Below are 14,684 nucleotides of genomic sequence, written 5' to 3'. Positions count from 1 at the left end.
CTGTCTTCTCGTATAAAATGGACTCTGAGACGTTCAGGTTATAGCACTGTTTAAGTTTTTTTAATTTGTTCATTCTATGGTAACAACACTTTACCGGCCTTTCTTCTTTCCAGCTTGTTGTAAGCTTCCAAGTTCTCTCCCCCTGTTGATTGTAACTTTGACTTATTCCTACCTATTGTTATCTTTCGTTTACTTGAATTATTACTCTAGTTTTCCCTTTGTTAAACTGTAAACCGATCCGATATGGTTATTTACTATGAAGGTCGGTATAAAAAACTGTTAAATAAAATAAATAAAATCCCCGCTTCCAAATGCCATTAAAGCCAGAGACAATCACGCTGGATGCTATATGGGACCTAGTGACTACATTAGGGAATGTTGTGAGTGAAATTAATGATAAAATGGATATTTTTGCTCAGAAGATAGCCTCACATGATGTACAGATAGAAGAATTAAAGCCGCGAATGGAGACGGTGGAAGCAGAGTTGGTGAGGAATCAGGAATATAAGGCCAAGATGGTGAAAGAGTTCAGCGCTGTATCACGCAGGCTGGAACATTTGGAAAACCACTCGAGACATTGAACTTAAGATTTATTAATTTCCCTAAGATTGTGGGAGAACTTCCCTATGTTTCATTGAGAAAATATTTCTTGGAGGTTTTGAAATTTCAGGAGGGAGAAATCCCTTCAGTTAATAAGCTTTTTTATTTACCTGTTTCTGCTAAAAACCGAGAAATTTCTCAAAATATCGTTGCTAAAGGGAACCTTACACAATTTTTAGAAGACTCAACTTCTGAATTTTATGAATGTGCTACGTTAATGGTATCATTTATTACTGAGAGGGATGTTAGTGAAACTATGAAAAGATACTTTAAGAATATGGCAGTGCCCTTCAGGGGTACACAGATTCGTATATATCCAGATTTTGCCCCAGTAACACAGGAGAAGAGACGAGAATCTTTAGTGCTAAGAGCCCAAGTAGTCTCTTTGGGGTTTTCATTTGTGTTAAAATATCCCTGAAAGTGTGTAATTAAGTCTTCAACAGAATGCTTTATTTTCTTCTATCCTGAACAACTAAAATCTTTCCTTAATGCTAGGAGGGTAGTCATAACTCCCTCTAATAATTAGCACTAGAGTGGATCATGTAGTAATAAGCTCCTGTGACACGTTAAGCCCTATGTTAAGGATGTTTCTACATTATTAGTCTCCAATTAATTTTCTGCCCTCAGGTCAAAGTTTCTTTAAGGGGAAATGCAATTGTTCTGTAATCAGATGAATGTGAAATTATTGCCTTCTTTTTTTTTTTTCTCTTGTTATGTACTGAAATTGCATATCCATTTTCTTCTAGTAAGATGATGTCTTGCTGTAATGTTAAATTAGAAAAAGAAAATAAAAAAAAAAGAAAAAAAACGGAATTTATACACCTTGAATGAAAAAACATTGTAAGAATTCAAAATCCCATCAAACTTAAAAATGATAAATTAGTGGAGTTAAACGATAAGGTTAGAAACCTAGGAATTATTATGGACACCGAAATCAGCCTTAAACAACACATATCAATAAAAGTAAGAGAAGGCTATGCCAAATTAATGGTCCTTAGAAGACTAAAACCCTTACTAACCCAGGAACACTTTCGTACAGTACTACAAGCACTAATATTTGCCAGCACGGACTACTGCAACACACTCTTCCTAGGATTACCATACACCACAATCAGGCCACTGCAAATACTACAAAACTCAGCTGCCAGAATACTTACTGGAAAAGGCAGAAGAGATCATATCACCCAAACACTTGCAGATTTACACTGGCTCCCAATAGAACAAAGAGTACAATTCAAAACACTTTGCACAATTCATAAATTAATTAATGACGAAAACGCTGACTGGCTAAACACTGCTTTACGACTACATGTCCCACAAAGAAATCTCAGGTCAGCCAATAAAGCACTACCAACCATTCCCTCGGTCAGAACAGCAAAGTTGACCCAAGTGAGAGAGAGAGCTCTATCTTTGGCAGGACCATTATTGTGGAACACATTACCACTTGAACTGAGATTAATGAAAGAATTAAAACTTTTCAAAAAAGGCCTAAAAACTTGGCTTTTCAAAAAAGCATTTCACAATGAGAACGATGACTAACAACAAATACAGCTGAAAGTCACCAACAAAAGGAAAATTAACAATTTTATTATTTGTTACCCATTATTAAATATTAAATTGAAACAGTATACACATATTGATTATCCCAAAATCATATGAATAGTAACCCCAACCCATCTCTCATTTAGAGTATATTACTGAACTATGTAACCGTAAAATACTGGCACACCATGGATAACTTAGAAACCTAACCAATCTATTTCGTGCCGAAATGTAAACCGTTGTGATGGTATATTACTAAACAACGGTATAGAAAAATTATAAAATAAAAATATAAATAAATAAATTGAGCGGCCTCTGTCTGCGTTTTCCTGCCATATGACTACCACAGCATCTTGAAGCCAAATGAAATCAAGTTGGAATATGTTGCCTGTAAACCTCATCTTGTCCACCAGATGGCAGCAGAAGGGAGGATGGAAGAGATGTTTGCAATTTTCATACCCTATAAAAAAAAAAAATTAATTTTTTGTCTGCACATTAAATATATTTCTTCCATTATTTACTTTATATCCTGCTTTGCAAAGCGTCCCTCTTTATTTTTTCGCTTCTGGGTCTCATTAGAGCGCCATCGCCAGGCAATTTGGCCACGTAAGAAAGTGCCCCCTCACTCTCAGCCCCAATGTTCCCTGTAAGGATTGGGTTGCTGTGTGCAAAACGTTTTGCTCCTGAGCCAAACATTTTGTTTCATTACCCTGTGAGCACTACTTTCTTTGATGCAAAAAGCCCATCCATTTTATGCTCACAGTAACCCAATCCTTAGAGGAAACATTGGAGCGGCATGCACACAAATTTTCTCACACACTAACACACTTTCCTGTTCATTCTCCTACTCTTTCACATGCATTCATGCTCATTCTCACAAACACACGCAGACACGGTCCTCTCATTCCCTCCCCAGACTCAGCTGCACATGCACACTCACTCAGTTCTCCTCTTCCATGCAAACACTCATCTCAGTAACTGCAAATCCTTCACTGCCAAACACTTTGAGAAGTAACACAAACCCCTCAGGACTCAAAACAGCAGCCGTCTTATCTATGACATGCAATGCAAATGTTATACCATGCCCTAGAACACTAATACACCGCCTACTGGGGTTAACAGAACAAAGCCCTACAGAAAAACTACATGCCAACAGAAATAGTGCACCTCAGTTACACATGCAGAGCAAAGACAAACCCTTACCTAATACAGTATAAGGGACTGCAAAGCCAGAGAGTGGAATTCTAAAGAAAGAACAAAATACAAATATGTAGTGCACATTCCCTAAGATAACGTTTGCCAATCACTAAAAATAAAAAATACATTTTTTTCCTTTATTGTCTGATCTTATTTTTCAAATCGGTTGGTCCCATTTTTTTTACGTTTCTTGGTCTTTTCCCAATTCCTTTTACAGGGTCTCTTTTTTTTTTCTTTCTGTTTTTTTTTTTCTCCACCTAAGGGGAAAGAGGCCGGTAAAGGTCTCACGCCAGAGGTTTCGGGGAAAAAGAGTTGAAATGAGCACACAACTCTCACGTGGCTGGTCATCTAGGAGTATCTCGAACTCTCAAGCTCCTTCAGTGCCACTATTGGTGGCCCCATGTAAAGAACGACGTGAAGGTCTACGTGGACTCCTGTGCTGCTTGTGCACAGAACAAACCTGTTTGTGCCTGACCCTTGGGGTTGTTACATCGTTCCCAGTCCCCAGGGAACCCACATTTCCACAGACTTCATTGTGGGCCCTCTCTCACATGGCTTTACTGGGATATGGGCCATAGTGAATAGATTCTCTAAAATGGCTCATTTCATACCTCTCTTTGGACTACCTTCGACCCCTGTATTAGCCGGTTGCTTCATCCAACGTGTTCAGATTACACCATCTCACATCCTATCTGACAGGGTATCCAGCATCATTTTGGACTTCACCACAGCCTACCACCCTCAGAGCAATGGGGCAGATTGAAAGGATCAATCAGGTCCTCGCAACCTTTCTTTGACTCTATGTTAAGAAAAAGCAAGACAACTGTGCTATCTTACTTCTTTGGACAGAGTTTTCACATAACAGCCATGTGAGCAGGGCCACTGGTTCTTTTCCGTTCCAGATCATCTGTGGAAAGCACCCTCGAGTACCTCTTCCTCTGCCCCTCACTGTGTAGACTGCCCCGCAGCCCATCTCACCACCAAAGAACTCCAATGTACTAATCTTATGGGCAAGTGTTTAGTACAATAAAGATGAGGATGCTCGACATCGACCAGCGCCATAATTCAAAGTGGGTAATCTTGTTTGGCTAAATACTCAATACTTATGCTTTCATGTGCCCTTGCTATGCTTGGCACCCCAATTCATTGGACCTTACATTGTCAGAAATGAAACTTAAATGTTGCTATTACATAGAACATGACAGATTTAAGGTGTTTTAAGTTGCTTTATGTGTTTGATATTAAAAAGGCCTACTCTATGCTGCTAGGAATAGGGTAGGAAGAACAGACACTAGGAATATCTTCATAGCTTTGCTAAACACAGTAGATAGAGCTAAAGAGAATGTTTAAATTGTAGCTTTTGCTGAAAGTTAAGAAAGAAAAAGTAATCCTTACTTTTAGAAATCATTTGGCTTGTCTGACCCAGCTGCTACAGAAGGAGGAAACTGACAAACAGGTTGTGCAGAATTGCTGGCTCCAGTAGAGCCAAAAGCACTTTCCCCAGACCCCCGCCACCCCCAGACCTGAAATAAACCCCACCATGTCCTGAAGGCCGCGATATGGGCCTATGAGCTAAACAGGCCTCTGCAAGAGACACAGAACCAAAGTTACAAATTTGCCTGCACAGCTCTGGTGACGTCAACTCCTTCTGCAGAAGCAGTTAGCTATATTTCTGTTCCTTATTATATCTGTACATCAAGAGAAGCAATGCTGAGAGCAGCCCCCCCCCCCCCCCCCCACCTTCCTTTGTTCCAAGGAAACAGATGCAGATCTGTCAAGATAAGAGAGATCCCGATGTTCAGGCCACAGATAGATAAGTACAGCGAGGGCAGCCATAAACCCCCTTTGCCCACACACTCCCCCCCCCCCCTTACACAAGCTTCTAGCAGAAACAGAAAGGCCAGCCCTACCACAGGTGGTAAAAGAAAATAAGTTAGGCATGCTAACCGCAACGCTGAAAAAGATGAACTAAGGGGTATAAAAGGTCCTGTCTGTTCAGAGAAAAGTCTGCTTGCTGGCTTGCAACACCCATTTGCAAATGATATAATAATAATAAAAGATTTCTTTCACTGAAGTTTTTCTGTTCACAGTCTTATCATTCCCGAAGAGGGAATAGTATTTTATTTTCCACAACATTGTCCAACAACAAATGCTAAAGCTTCCCATCTCTCTGTGAATCCATAATGTGTTTCATGTCTCTCTATTGAAACTGCTGGTCATTTCCTGGTCCTCCAGGAAGCCTCCCACACCTACAGATATAACCTCAGAAGAAAATATGCAATATGAGGTACAAGAGATCTTGAACGCACGTATTCAGCAAAATAAACCATAATATCTCATCACATGGAAACACTTTGGACCAGAGGAGAATTCTTGGGAGCCTGCCACTAACCTCAAAGCACCTCTCATTTTAAAAGAGATCCACAAACAATTCCTCTCCAAACCTTTAGTAGGGGGCTTAAGAGGGGGTAATATTACTTTTTTCCAGCTTGTGGGACACCATTGGCAGGCCAAGACAGGACAGTAGCACAGTTAAGAACATGTGGGCAAGGAAGGCCACTGTGAGGCCTAATACAGGACAAAAACAAGGCTGGGAACACGCAGGCAAGTCCTAAGACAGGACAATGTCAAACTAGGAACATACTGGCAAGAAAGGCCTAAGGCAGGACAAGAGCAAACTAGGAACATACTGGCAAGAAAGGCCTAAGGCAGGACAAGGGCAAACTAGGAACATACTGGCAAGAAAGGCCTAAGGCAGGACAAGGGAAAACTAGGAACATACTGGCAAGAAAGGGCTAAGACAGGACAAGGGAAAACTAGGAACATACTGACAAGAAAGGCCTAAGGCAGGACAAGAGCAAACTAGGAACATACTGGCAAGAAAGGCCTAAGGAAGGACAAGGGAAAACTAGGAACATACTGGCAAGAAAGGCCTAAGACAGGACAAGAGCAAACAAGGAACATACTGGCAAGAAAGGCCTAAGGCAGGACAAGGGAAAACTAGGAACATACTGGCAAGAAAGGCCTAAGACAGGACAAGGGAAAACTAGGAACATACTGGCAAGAAAGGCCTAAGACAGGACAAGGGAAAACTAGGAACATACTGACAAGAAAGGCCTAAGACAGGACAAGGGAAAACTAGGAACATACTGACAAGAAAGGCCTAAGACAGGACAAGGGAAAACTAGAACATACTGACAAGAAAGGCCTAAGACAGGACAAGGGAAAACTAGGAACATACTGGCAAGAAAGGCCTAAGGCAGGACAAGAGCAAACTAGGAACATACTGACAAGAAAGGCCTAAGACAGGACAAGGGAAAACTAGGAACATACTGACAAGAAAGGCCTAAGGCAGGACAAGAGCAAACTAGGAACATACTGACAAGAAAGGCCTAAGACAGGACAAGGGAAAACTAGGAACATACTGACAAGAAAGGCCTAAGACAGGACAAGGGAAAACTAGGAACATACTGGCAAGAAAGGCCTAAGGCAGGACAAGAGCAAACTAGGAACACACTGACAAGAAAGGCCTAAGGCAGGACAAGGGAAAACTAGGAACATACTGGCAAGAAAGGCCTAAGACAGGACAAGAGCAAACTAGGAACATACTGGCAAGAAAGGCCTAAGACAGGACAAGAGCAAACAAGGAACATACTGGCAAGAAAGGCCTAAGGCAGGACAAGAGCAAACTAGGAATAAAGGAGTTGAAGTTTATGGACAATCGTTGAACGAGAAAACTGAAAACCTCTGATTAACACTGCCAGTCGTGGAATGCATTGAAATGCACAGCCATCTTGAATGTACTAACATTTGAAGCGCAATGGCATGCACGACGCAATTACGCACTTACGTACTGACATTCAGTGGAACGCACCACCATTTTGTAATAATAATAATTTGTATTGTATTAATACGATTGCTGCTATAAAATGTCTAACACGTCAATTAAATGACGAAAACAATGGTCCGATTATAAGCTACACCTACTTGAAACCCTCGGCTGGAATATGCTTGCTCAGCAATGCTTAGAACGCATGTGTAAAAGATAAGAATTGTAAAGTGTATAAGAGCCTGCTCCTGGAGGGGACGGGCATGCAGTTGTACTAAGCCGTTGTCTTAGCTGCATCTTGCTGGCAATAAAAGTCTATCTTTACGGATCAGTTGTCTGGGCCTTCTTTCTGACTTAAAAGAGACGGTTACATTTGGCGAGCCAGCCAGGAGGTACCGGGGACGCTATTTTAGCCCCCCAGTTGGTCCGGTAGTTTGGTGGCGGAGCGATCCCCCAGACTTACCTGGTGAGTGGCCACCGCTGAGTTCAGCGATCAGGTTTCTGAGGGGACCATGCCACTGAAAATCTCCTGAGACCTCTGGGCCGGTGATCCGGGAAGAAGGCTTTCTTGACGATCGGAAGAACTTTTCAGGCAAGTATTTTTGGGTAAAAAGAAATAAGATAAGAAATAAGATTCGGACTAAGATAAAGCTAAATTACAAGCCGATCCGTTATCACGAAGGATCAAGGGGGCTTTGATCACACCCCGCGCAGTGGCTAGTAGGAATCACGCTCTGAAGACCACCGCGATTTGGAAAATTTGGGAATAGGTTTCTTGTGTGAAAGAGAGTGAATGGCCTCGCAGTTCTAGGCCGGGCGACCGCGTCCTAGTTGGGGTGATTGTGACCCTTTTGTGTCTGGCGGATACGGACCCCTTACCTATCCGTCTTCCCTTCCCTCCTTTGTCTGTAATTCTATTCTAAGATGGGAGGGGGAGGTTCTACTCCATTAAAAGTCATGACGGAGCACTTTAGCGAAGTGTTTAACAGGCATTCATGCACGAAACCCAGAATGATTCAGCGATGCACGCATAAATGGCCGAGTCTATGTGTTAATTGGCCCCCGACAGGAACTTTTGATTTTCAAACGGCCATGAAAATCCAAAATATAGTAATAAGAGAAGGTAATCCGGGATGTCCCGAAGATATACCATATATAAATGCCTGGGTTGCAGTCATTTTGGATCCGCCGTCATGGGCAAGAAAGTTAGTGGAGAGAGCCGCTCTCGTAATGGTGGCGCATGTACAAAAAACAAAAAGCCGGAAGTCCCCAAACCGGAAGAGAAGGGAGGAGACGGCCATTTTGAATACGAAAGAAGATACGTCATCTGCGGCGGCCATATTTGTAGTACAAGGGGATAATGGAACTCAAGAAAAAAAAGTTAAACCACCGCCGTCCGCACCCACACCCATATTAGCAGATGAACCGGAAAGTCTTTTGCCACCACCATATGTTCCCATCTATCCGCCGCCACCGACCCCCGCTTACGAGCAAGTCGATCCTTTCCCCGGATCATCGCATGAAACAAAAAGAGAAATAGAAGCGGCAAAAATTAAAGGAGAGGCGGAACCTTCCGTTTCTGACGGCACTCGTAGTAAAACGCCAGCCACAAGTTTACATCTGCCAATTAGAGAAACTGCAACAGTAGTGCCGGTGTCACCCACAGAAGAGAACGATTACCGCACTACGCAAACTATAAGGTTATTTACATATGTACCTTTTACATCTAATGATCTTTTTAACTGGAAACAACTTGGCCCTTCATATGCTGAAAAACCAGATCAGATGATTGATTTTTTATCTGGAATTTTTACAGCTCATAATCCTAATTCGGCTGACATTCGGCATCTAGCCTCTTTCCTATTTACTACTGAAGAACGACGACAAATACAACTGAACATGGAGGAGTCAGCCAGAGAGGGAGCAGGGTCAGACGGTAACCCTGATGAAGCAGTGAGAGAATTTGCCCCGCTTATAGACCCCTCTTGGGACTATCAGACCTCAATAGGACGAGAGCGCATAGCTGCCTATCAGAAAGCCTTCCTAGAAGCTTTGAAAAAGGGAAAAAGAAAAGTCATCAACATGGGCAAAATTCAGGACATAGTGCAGAAAAAAGATGAAACTCCCGAAGATTTCCTGGAGCGTTTGATGGATGCCTATCGCCGATACAGTCCGTTTGATCCAGAAGATTCAAAAAATCATTCTATCATAGTAATGAGCTTTGTAGGACAGTCATGCCCAGACATACGCCGGAAACTCCAGAAAACAGAGGGGTTTGAAGGAATGACTATTAGCCAATTAAAAGTCATGGCAGATAAAGTTTATGGAAATCGAGAATTAGAAGAGGAAAAGAAGGATAAAAAAGAAAGTGGTCGAAGGTTGAGAGAAAGTGTTAGCCTGTTAGCCGCAGCCATGGAGGAGACTAATTTCGGAGACCCAGCCAGATATTACCAAGAATATCCTGGGTATAGAGGACGAGGCAGACCGCCATTTAGAGCGCCGTTCAGAGGAAGATCGTTTAGAGGAGGACCATTCAGAGGAGGAAGAGTGCCTCTAGGAGTGAATCAATGTGCATATTGCAAACAAGAAGGACATTGGAAGTCTGATTGCCCAGAGACCCCTCAACAAAAGGAAGGATACAAACTATCCAAATCACAGGAAGCAGAGTGGCAAATGGCAGTGAATGAGACATCTGAAGAGGAGAGTGATGATATTATGGGCCGAGATTCCTGACTAGAAAAGGAGAAACTTCCCCTTGACCCTCTAGTGGAAATAAGAGTAGGAGCAAACACGTTTAAAGGATTACTGGATTCCAGAGCACAACGATCTGTCATGACTACTGCAATAACCACGCCGACAACAAAAAGTATTTCCATTGTAGGAGCCTCTGGAAAACCACTAGCAGCTCCCATCCTTCAGAAGCGACAGGTTCGAGTTGGCGGACAATTAGTATCTCACCAATTTCTTTATGTTCCAGGATGTCCAGTGCCATTAATTTGTCGAGATCTTCTTTGCAAACTAAGGGCAACTTTGCAGTTTGAATCAAATGGTGAAATTAAAGCTTCCTTTGCTGATAATCCAGTCTCTTTAATTTGCCCTCTTCAAGAAGAATGGAGACTACATCTTCCCATTATTGAAAAGACTATTGAGCATCGATATGAAAAAGATACACCCCTCAATGAAAAACGAAGGCAGCTGATGGACAGTGTACCCCAAGTATGGTCTGAAAATAATCCAGGAGGACTAGCAAATGGAGCTACCCCTATATGGATTGAAATGAAAGAAAATGCACAGGTCATTAATCAAACTCAATACCCCATTCCATACATGGCCAGACAAGGAATACAAATACATCTGCAAAGATTATTCGATTTGGGCATTCTGCGACGAATTCGATCTGCTTGGATTACTCCTTTATTACCAGTAAAGAAACCAGGAACTAATGATTATCGACCAGTATAGGATTTAAGAAAAGTAAATAATCAAGTAGCAGACCTGGGAGCCCTAGTGCCTAATCCGTATTCAATCCTGGCTCAAGTTTCTCCTAAATCCAAGTGGTACAGTGTCATTGATCTCAAAGATGCTTTCTTCTCCGTTCCTGTAGCGGAAGAATGTCAGAAAACTTTTGCCTTCACGTGGGAGAATGCCCATACTGGAATAAAGCAACAGTATACATGGACTCGTTTACCTCAAGGATTCAAGCATTCACCTACTCTGTTTGGTGAACAACTGGCAAAAGACTTAAAGATGTATCAAGTTATGTATGGTTAGTTACCTTGAACCTCACGGTCCTACATGTATACTAACGGGCCAATACAGTAAAAGTCGCGGGAGAATGGGCTCTCCCGGCGCGCGCACAGGCCGCTCTCCTGTGCGCGCGATTTGGTATCGGCCTGCATGCAAACGAGGGCCCACGTGCCAGCGATGCGGACTCGCCGTGTTGGTGCTGCATGGTGGGGGAGCAGTGGTCGTGCTGATAGTGGCGTGGTCTGGTTACGACAGCGCAGCGTGGCCACGTGTGGCCTCAAGCCAGTGCGCTGTGACTGGGCTTGGCCTTGTCGTGGCAAAGCGTGGGCCTCGCCACGCCCAGTGCTGCCGCCTGCCCAGTGCTGAGCTTTTTTGACAGGAGCAGCGGCTGTCAGCGGGGTTTGACAGCAGACGCTCAATTTTTCCGGCGTCGGTTCTCGAGCCCGCTGACAGCCACGGTTCGGAAACCGGATGCCGGCAAAATTGAGCGTCCGGTTTTCAAGTCGCGGGCCCATTTTAATTTTTTCTGTTTTTTATATTTTTCATTATTTTTTATTTTTGGGACCTCCGACTTAATATCGCCCTGATATTAAGTCGGAGGGGGTACAGAAAAGCAGTTTTTACTGCTTTTCTGTGCACTTTCCCGATGCCAGCAGAAATTATCACCTACCTTTTGGGTAGGCGCTAATTTCTGAAAGTAAAATGTGCGGCTTGGCTGCACACTTTACTTTCTGGATCGCGCGGGAATAACTAATAGGGTCATCAACGTGCATTTGCATGTTGCGGGTGCTATTAGTTTGGGTTGGACGCGGGTTTTCGACCCCTTGCTGAATAAGAGGTAAAGCTAGCGTGTCCAAAACACGTGTCCAAACGTGGGTTAACAGTGCGCTCCGGCCTGATACGTGATATGTGCTTAAACGTGCCTCGTGCGAGTGATCAGATTACCACAATCTGTTTTATGGTTTTGGAGAGCTTGAGATCACAGATCTTGGCCTACAGATCGTTATTGGGCGTTTCTTGATACAAAGGTATGCCAGCCGCTTGCCATGTAGGGCAGCGGTGTCTCCAGAGCAGATGCTACCTTGCTCTCCGGAAAAAAAAAAAAAGCCAGCGCATGGCTCTTTCTCCCCCCCTCCCCCCAGACCTCCGCTGACCGAACCACCTCACTGACTGTCTTGAAGGCCAGGAGTTACACACCATTGCATTCTTACTGCTACGCCAGCTGGGAATTTGATACTTACTGGATAGTAATTCAGATGGCATTGTCTGGGGTTTTTTTTTTTTTTTTTAATATGTCTCGTAATCCGCCTTGAGGCCCTTCTTGGAATATCAAATGTCGAAGAAATCAGTGACGGTGACCCGATGCCCGTGCACTCACCTCTGTCTCTTTCTCCGTCCCCAGGTCACCCGGGCACTCATCGCGGCACGAGCATTCATGCAGGGCCTCTCCACGGGGCGTGACATCCTCACGAAAGCGGCCAAGGTGGGATTTTTGTCCACGGGAGCCCTACCTTTCAGACCGTTATTGGCTCAGCAGGGTTGGGGGGGGGGGGGGTGCCGTGTTGCTGTGTCAGCCCAGCATTGGAGGAGGGGACTGGGCATGGTCTCGTATGTCAGACCAGCGTAGCAGTGAAGCCTTCTAAGCACAAGGTAGAAGTGGACGGGCCTTAGTTCAGCATGGAGGAGATGGAACGCAAAGCAGGAGGCGAGCTCTCACCTGCAAGGCGGATTGGCCTTTGCCCTGTCAGCATAGCGGAGGGAGGGTGAGCGGTCTCGGCGCTGGTGCCGCGTGGCAGGGGGGGAGCCGTCTCGCTGTGACTTCCCCACGTGCCAGTGATGCGGACTCGCCGTGTTGGTGCTACGTGGTGGTGGGGAGGGGGGGGGGCGCGCAACGGTCGTGCCGACAGTGGCGAGGTCTGGTTACGACAGCGCAGCGTGGCCGCGTGTGGCCTCGAGCCAGCACACCGGGCTTGGCCTTGTCGTGGCGGAGCGTGGGCCTCGCTGCGCCCAGCGCCACCGCCTGCCCGTGCCGCTCTCTGTATAACCCGGCGCCCTCCGCGTCTCTCGGCACGTCACAGATCGGCCCTTCTGCGGAGTGCCTGAGGGCAGTGATGAGGATGACCTATTGCCCCCTGTGCCGCGGGATGCCAAGCCTCAAGCCCTGCAGTGGCTTCTGCCTGAACGTGATGAAGGGCTGCCTCGCCAATCAGGCCGACCTGGACTCAGAGTGGAACCAGTTTCTTGGTGAGTGCTGCCTCTTCCTAGCTGTGGACGCTGGGGGGGGGGTGGGGGGGTGGGCGGCTCCTTGGCTGTCAACGTCGGTCACACACACTTCCTTACTCGTAGCTGTAACTTGCTAGCACCCCCCCTCACTCGCGGGCGTAACTGTTGAAGTCTCCTCCTCTCCTGCATCAGATGCGCTGGTACAAGTTGCCGAGCGGCTGGAGGGACCCTTTAATTTTGAACTCGCCGTCGACTCCATTGGCGTGAAGATTTCAGAGGGAATTATGCATCTGCAGGACAACAGCGTGCAGATATCCACCAAGGTGAGGGCCGGGGGTGATGGGGGGAGGGGGGACTGACCACTGACCAGCACATGCGCAGCCCCCCCCTCTCTGTCCTGTGACCAGCCTGCTGACCTCTGTCTGCACTCCCCCCCCCCCCCTCTTCCTCGCTGCAGGTTTTCCAGGGCTGTGGAAACCCCCGCCCGGCCCCAGGCCGCACCAGACGGGCAGCTCGGGATGAGACAAAGCGGCGATACAGGACTTACCCCCCCCGACGAGAAGCCTACCACGGCCGCTGGGACAAACCTGGACCGTCTGGTGGGTGCAGCCTCAGGGGTCAAGGGTCGAGAGTGGGTCTGTATCTTTGGGTGGGGGGTCTCCAGCTTCCACGCCCCCCCCCCGGGGGGGGGGGGGCTGCCGAGAAGGATGGTAAAGGATTGGACGCCTGTGTTTTTTTTTTTCTCATTTTCCGTCTCTGTAGGTGTCGGAAGTGAAGGAGAAGCTGAGACTGATGAAGGGTTTCTGGGTGACGCTCCCCCACACGCTCTGCAGCGACGAGAAGGTGGCGGCAGATGTGACCAATGAGGAAAAGTGCTGGAATGGCCAGGCCCGGGGGAGGTGAGGCTATGGGAGGGAGGGTGGCTAGGATCCTGGGAGGGAGGGAGGGCAGAGGACCGGAAAAGCCAGCCCAAGAAGAAGGAAAGCACGGATGAGGGGAGAGACAGAGGAGGCGGGGTGCAGAGAGCTTGTCAGTCCAGGAGGAGGTAAGAGTGGAGCGGGGCAGGAAGGCGCCACGGGGGGAGAGAGGTGGTTCCCTGTATAATGCCTGGATTCCTGCCTGCTCCTCAGGTACCTCCCTGACGTGACCAAGGATGGACTGGTGAATCAGATCAATAACCCAGAAGTGGAGGTTGACATCGCCCGGCCAGAACTGAGGACACGGCAGCTCATCATGCAGCTCAGAGTGACCACCAACCGGCTACGTGGCGCCTTCAGCGGCAACGATGTGGACTTCCAGGATGCCTGTGAGTGTCATTTTAGGAAAAGGCCGAATATCAGAAGGTTTATAAATAAAATAATTGTCCTGGAGGTCAGGTGCAGCACCAGCCAGCATCCCTCTGGCTCTGTCCTCCTGTGATTGGTGGATCTGGCGTGGCAGTGATCGGTAGATCTAAGGCAGGATTAACATTGCTGAGTCTCTCAGTGTGCTGCGATTGGTGGATCCTGCACTGATCAGCTCTTGTCAGGCTGGAATTGGTGTATCC

At 46.0% G+C, this 14,684-nt stretch overlaps 1 protein-coding gene across 1 annotated transcript in view; it reads left to right on the top strand.

Annotated features, from left to right (window-relative positions):
- The window catches only part of GPC2 (glypican 2), a 98,548-nt gene that overhangs the window by 82,089 nt on the left and 1,775 nt on the right, over positions 1-14,684 (top strand). Inside the window, 7 exon segments of the mRNA XM_029579687.1 lie at positions 12,318-12,398; positions 12,994-13,159; positions 13,331-13,461; positions 13,596-13,685; positions 13,687-13,737; positions 13,901-14,037; positions 14,269-14,444. Of these exon segments, the coding sequence (XP_029435547.1) occupies positions 12,318-12,398; positions 12,994-13,159; positions 13,331-13,461; positions 13,596-13,685; positions 13,687-13,737; positions 13,901-14,037; positions 14,269-14,444 (832 nt within the window).

The sequence above is a fragment of the Rhinatrema bivittatum genome, chromosome 16, assembly GCF_901001135.1.
Source record: "Rhinatrema bivittatum chromosome 16, aRhiBiv1.1, whole genome shotgun sequence".
NCBI classification, from domain to species: Eukaryota; Metazoa; Chordata; class Amphibia; order Gymnophiona; family Rhinatrematidae; genus Rhinatrema; species Rhinatrema bivittatum.
Note: the sequence above shows the minus strand (reverse complement) of the source record. Positions and strands in the feature narration are given on the sequence as shown.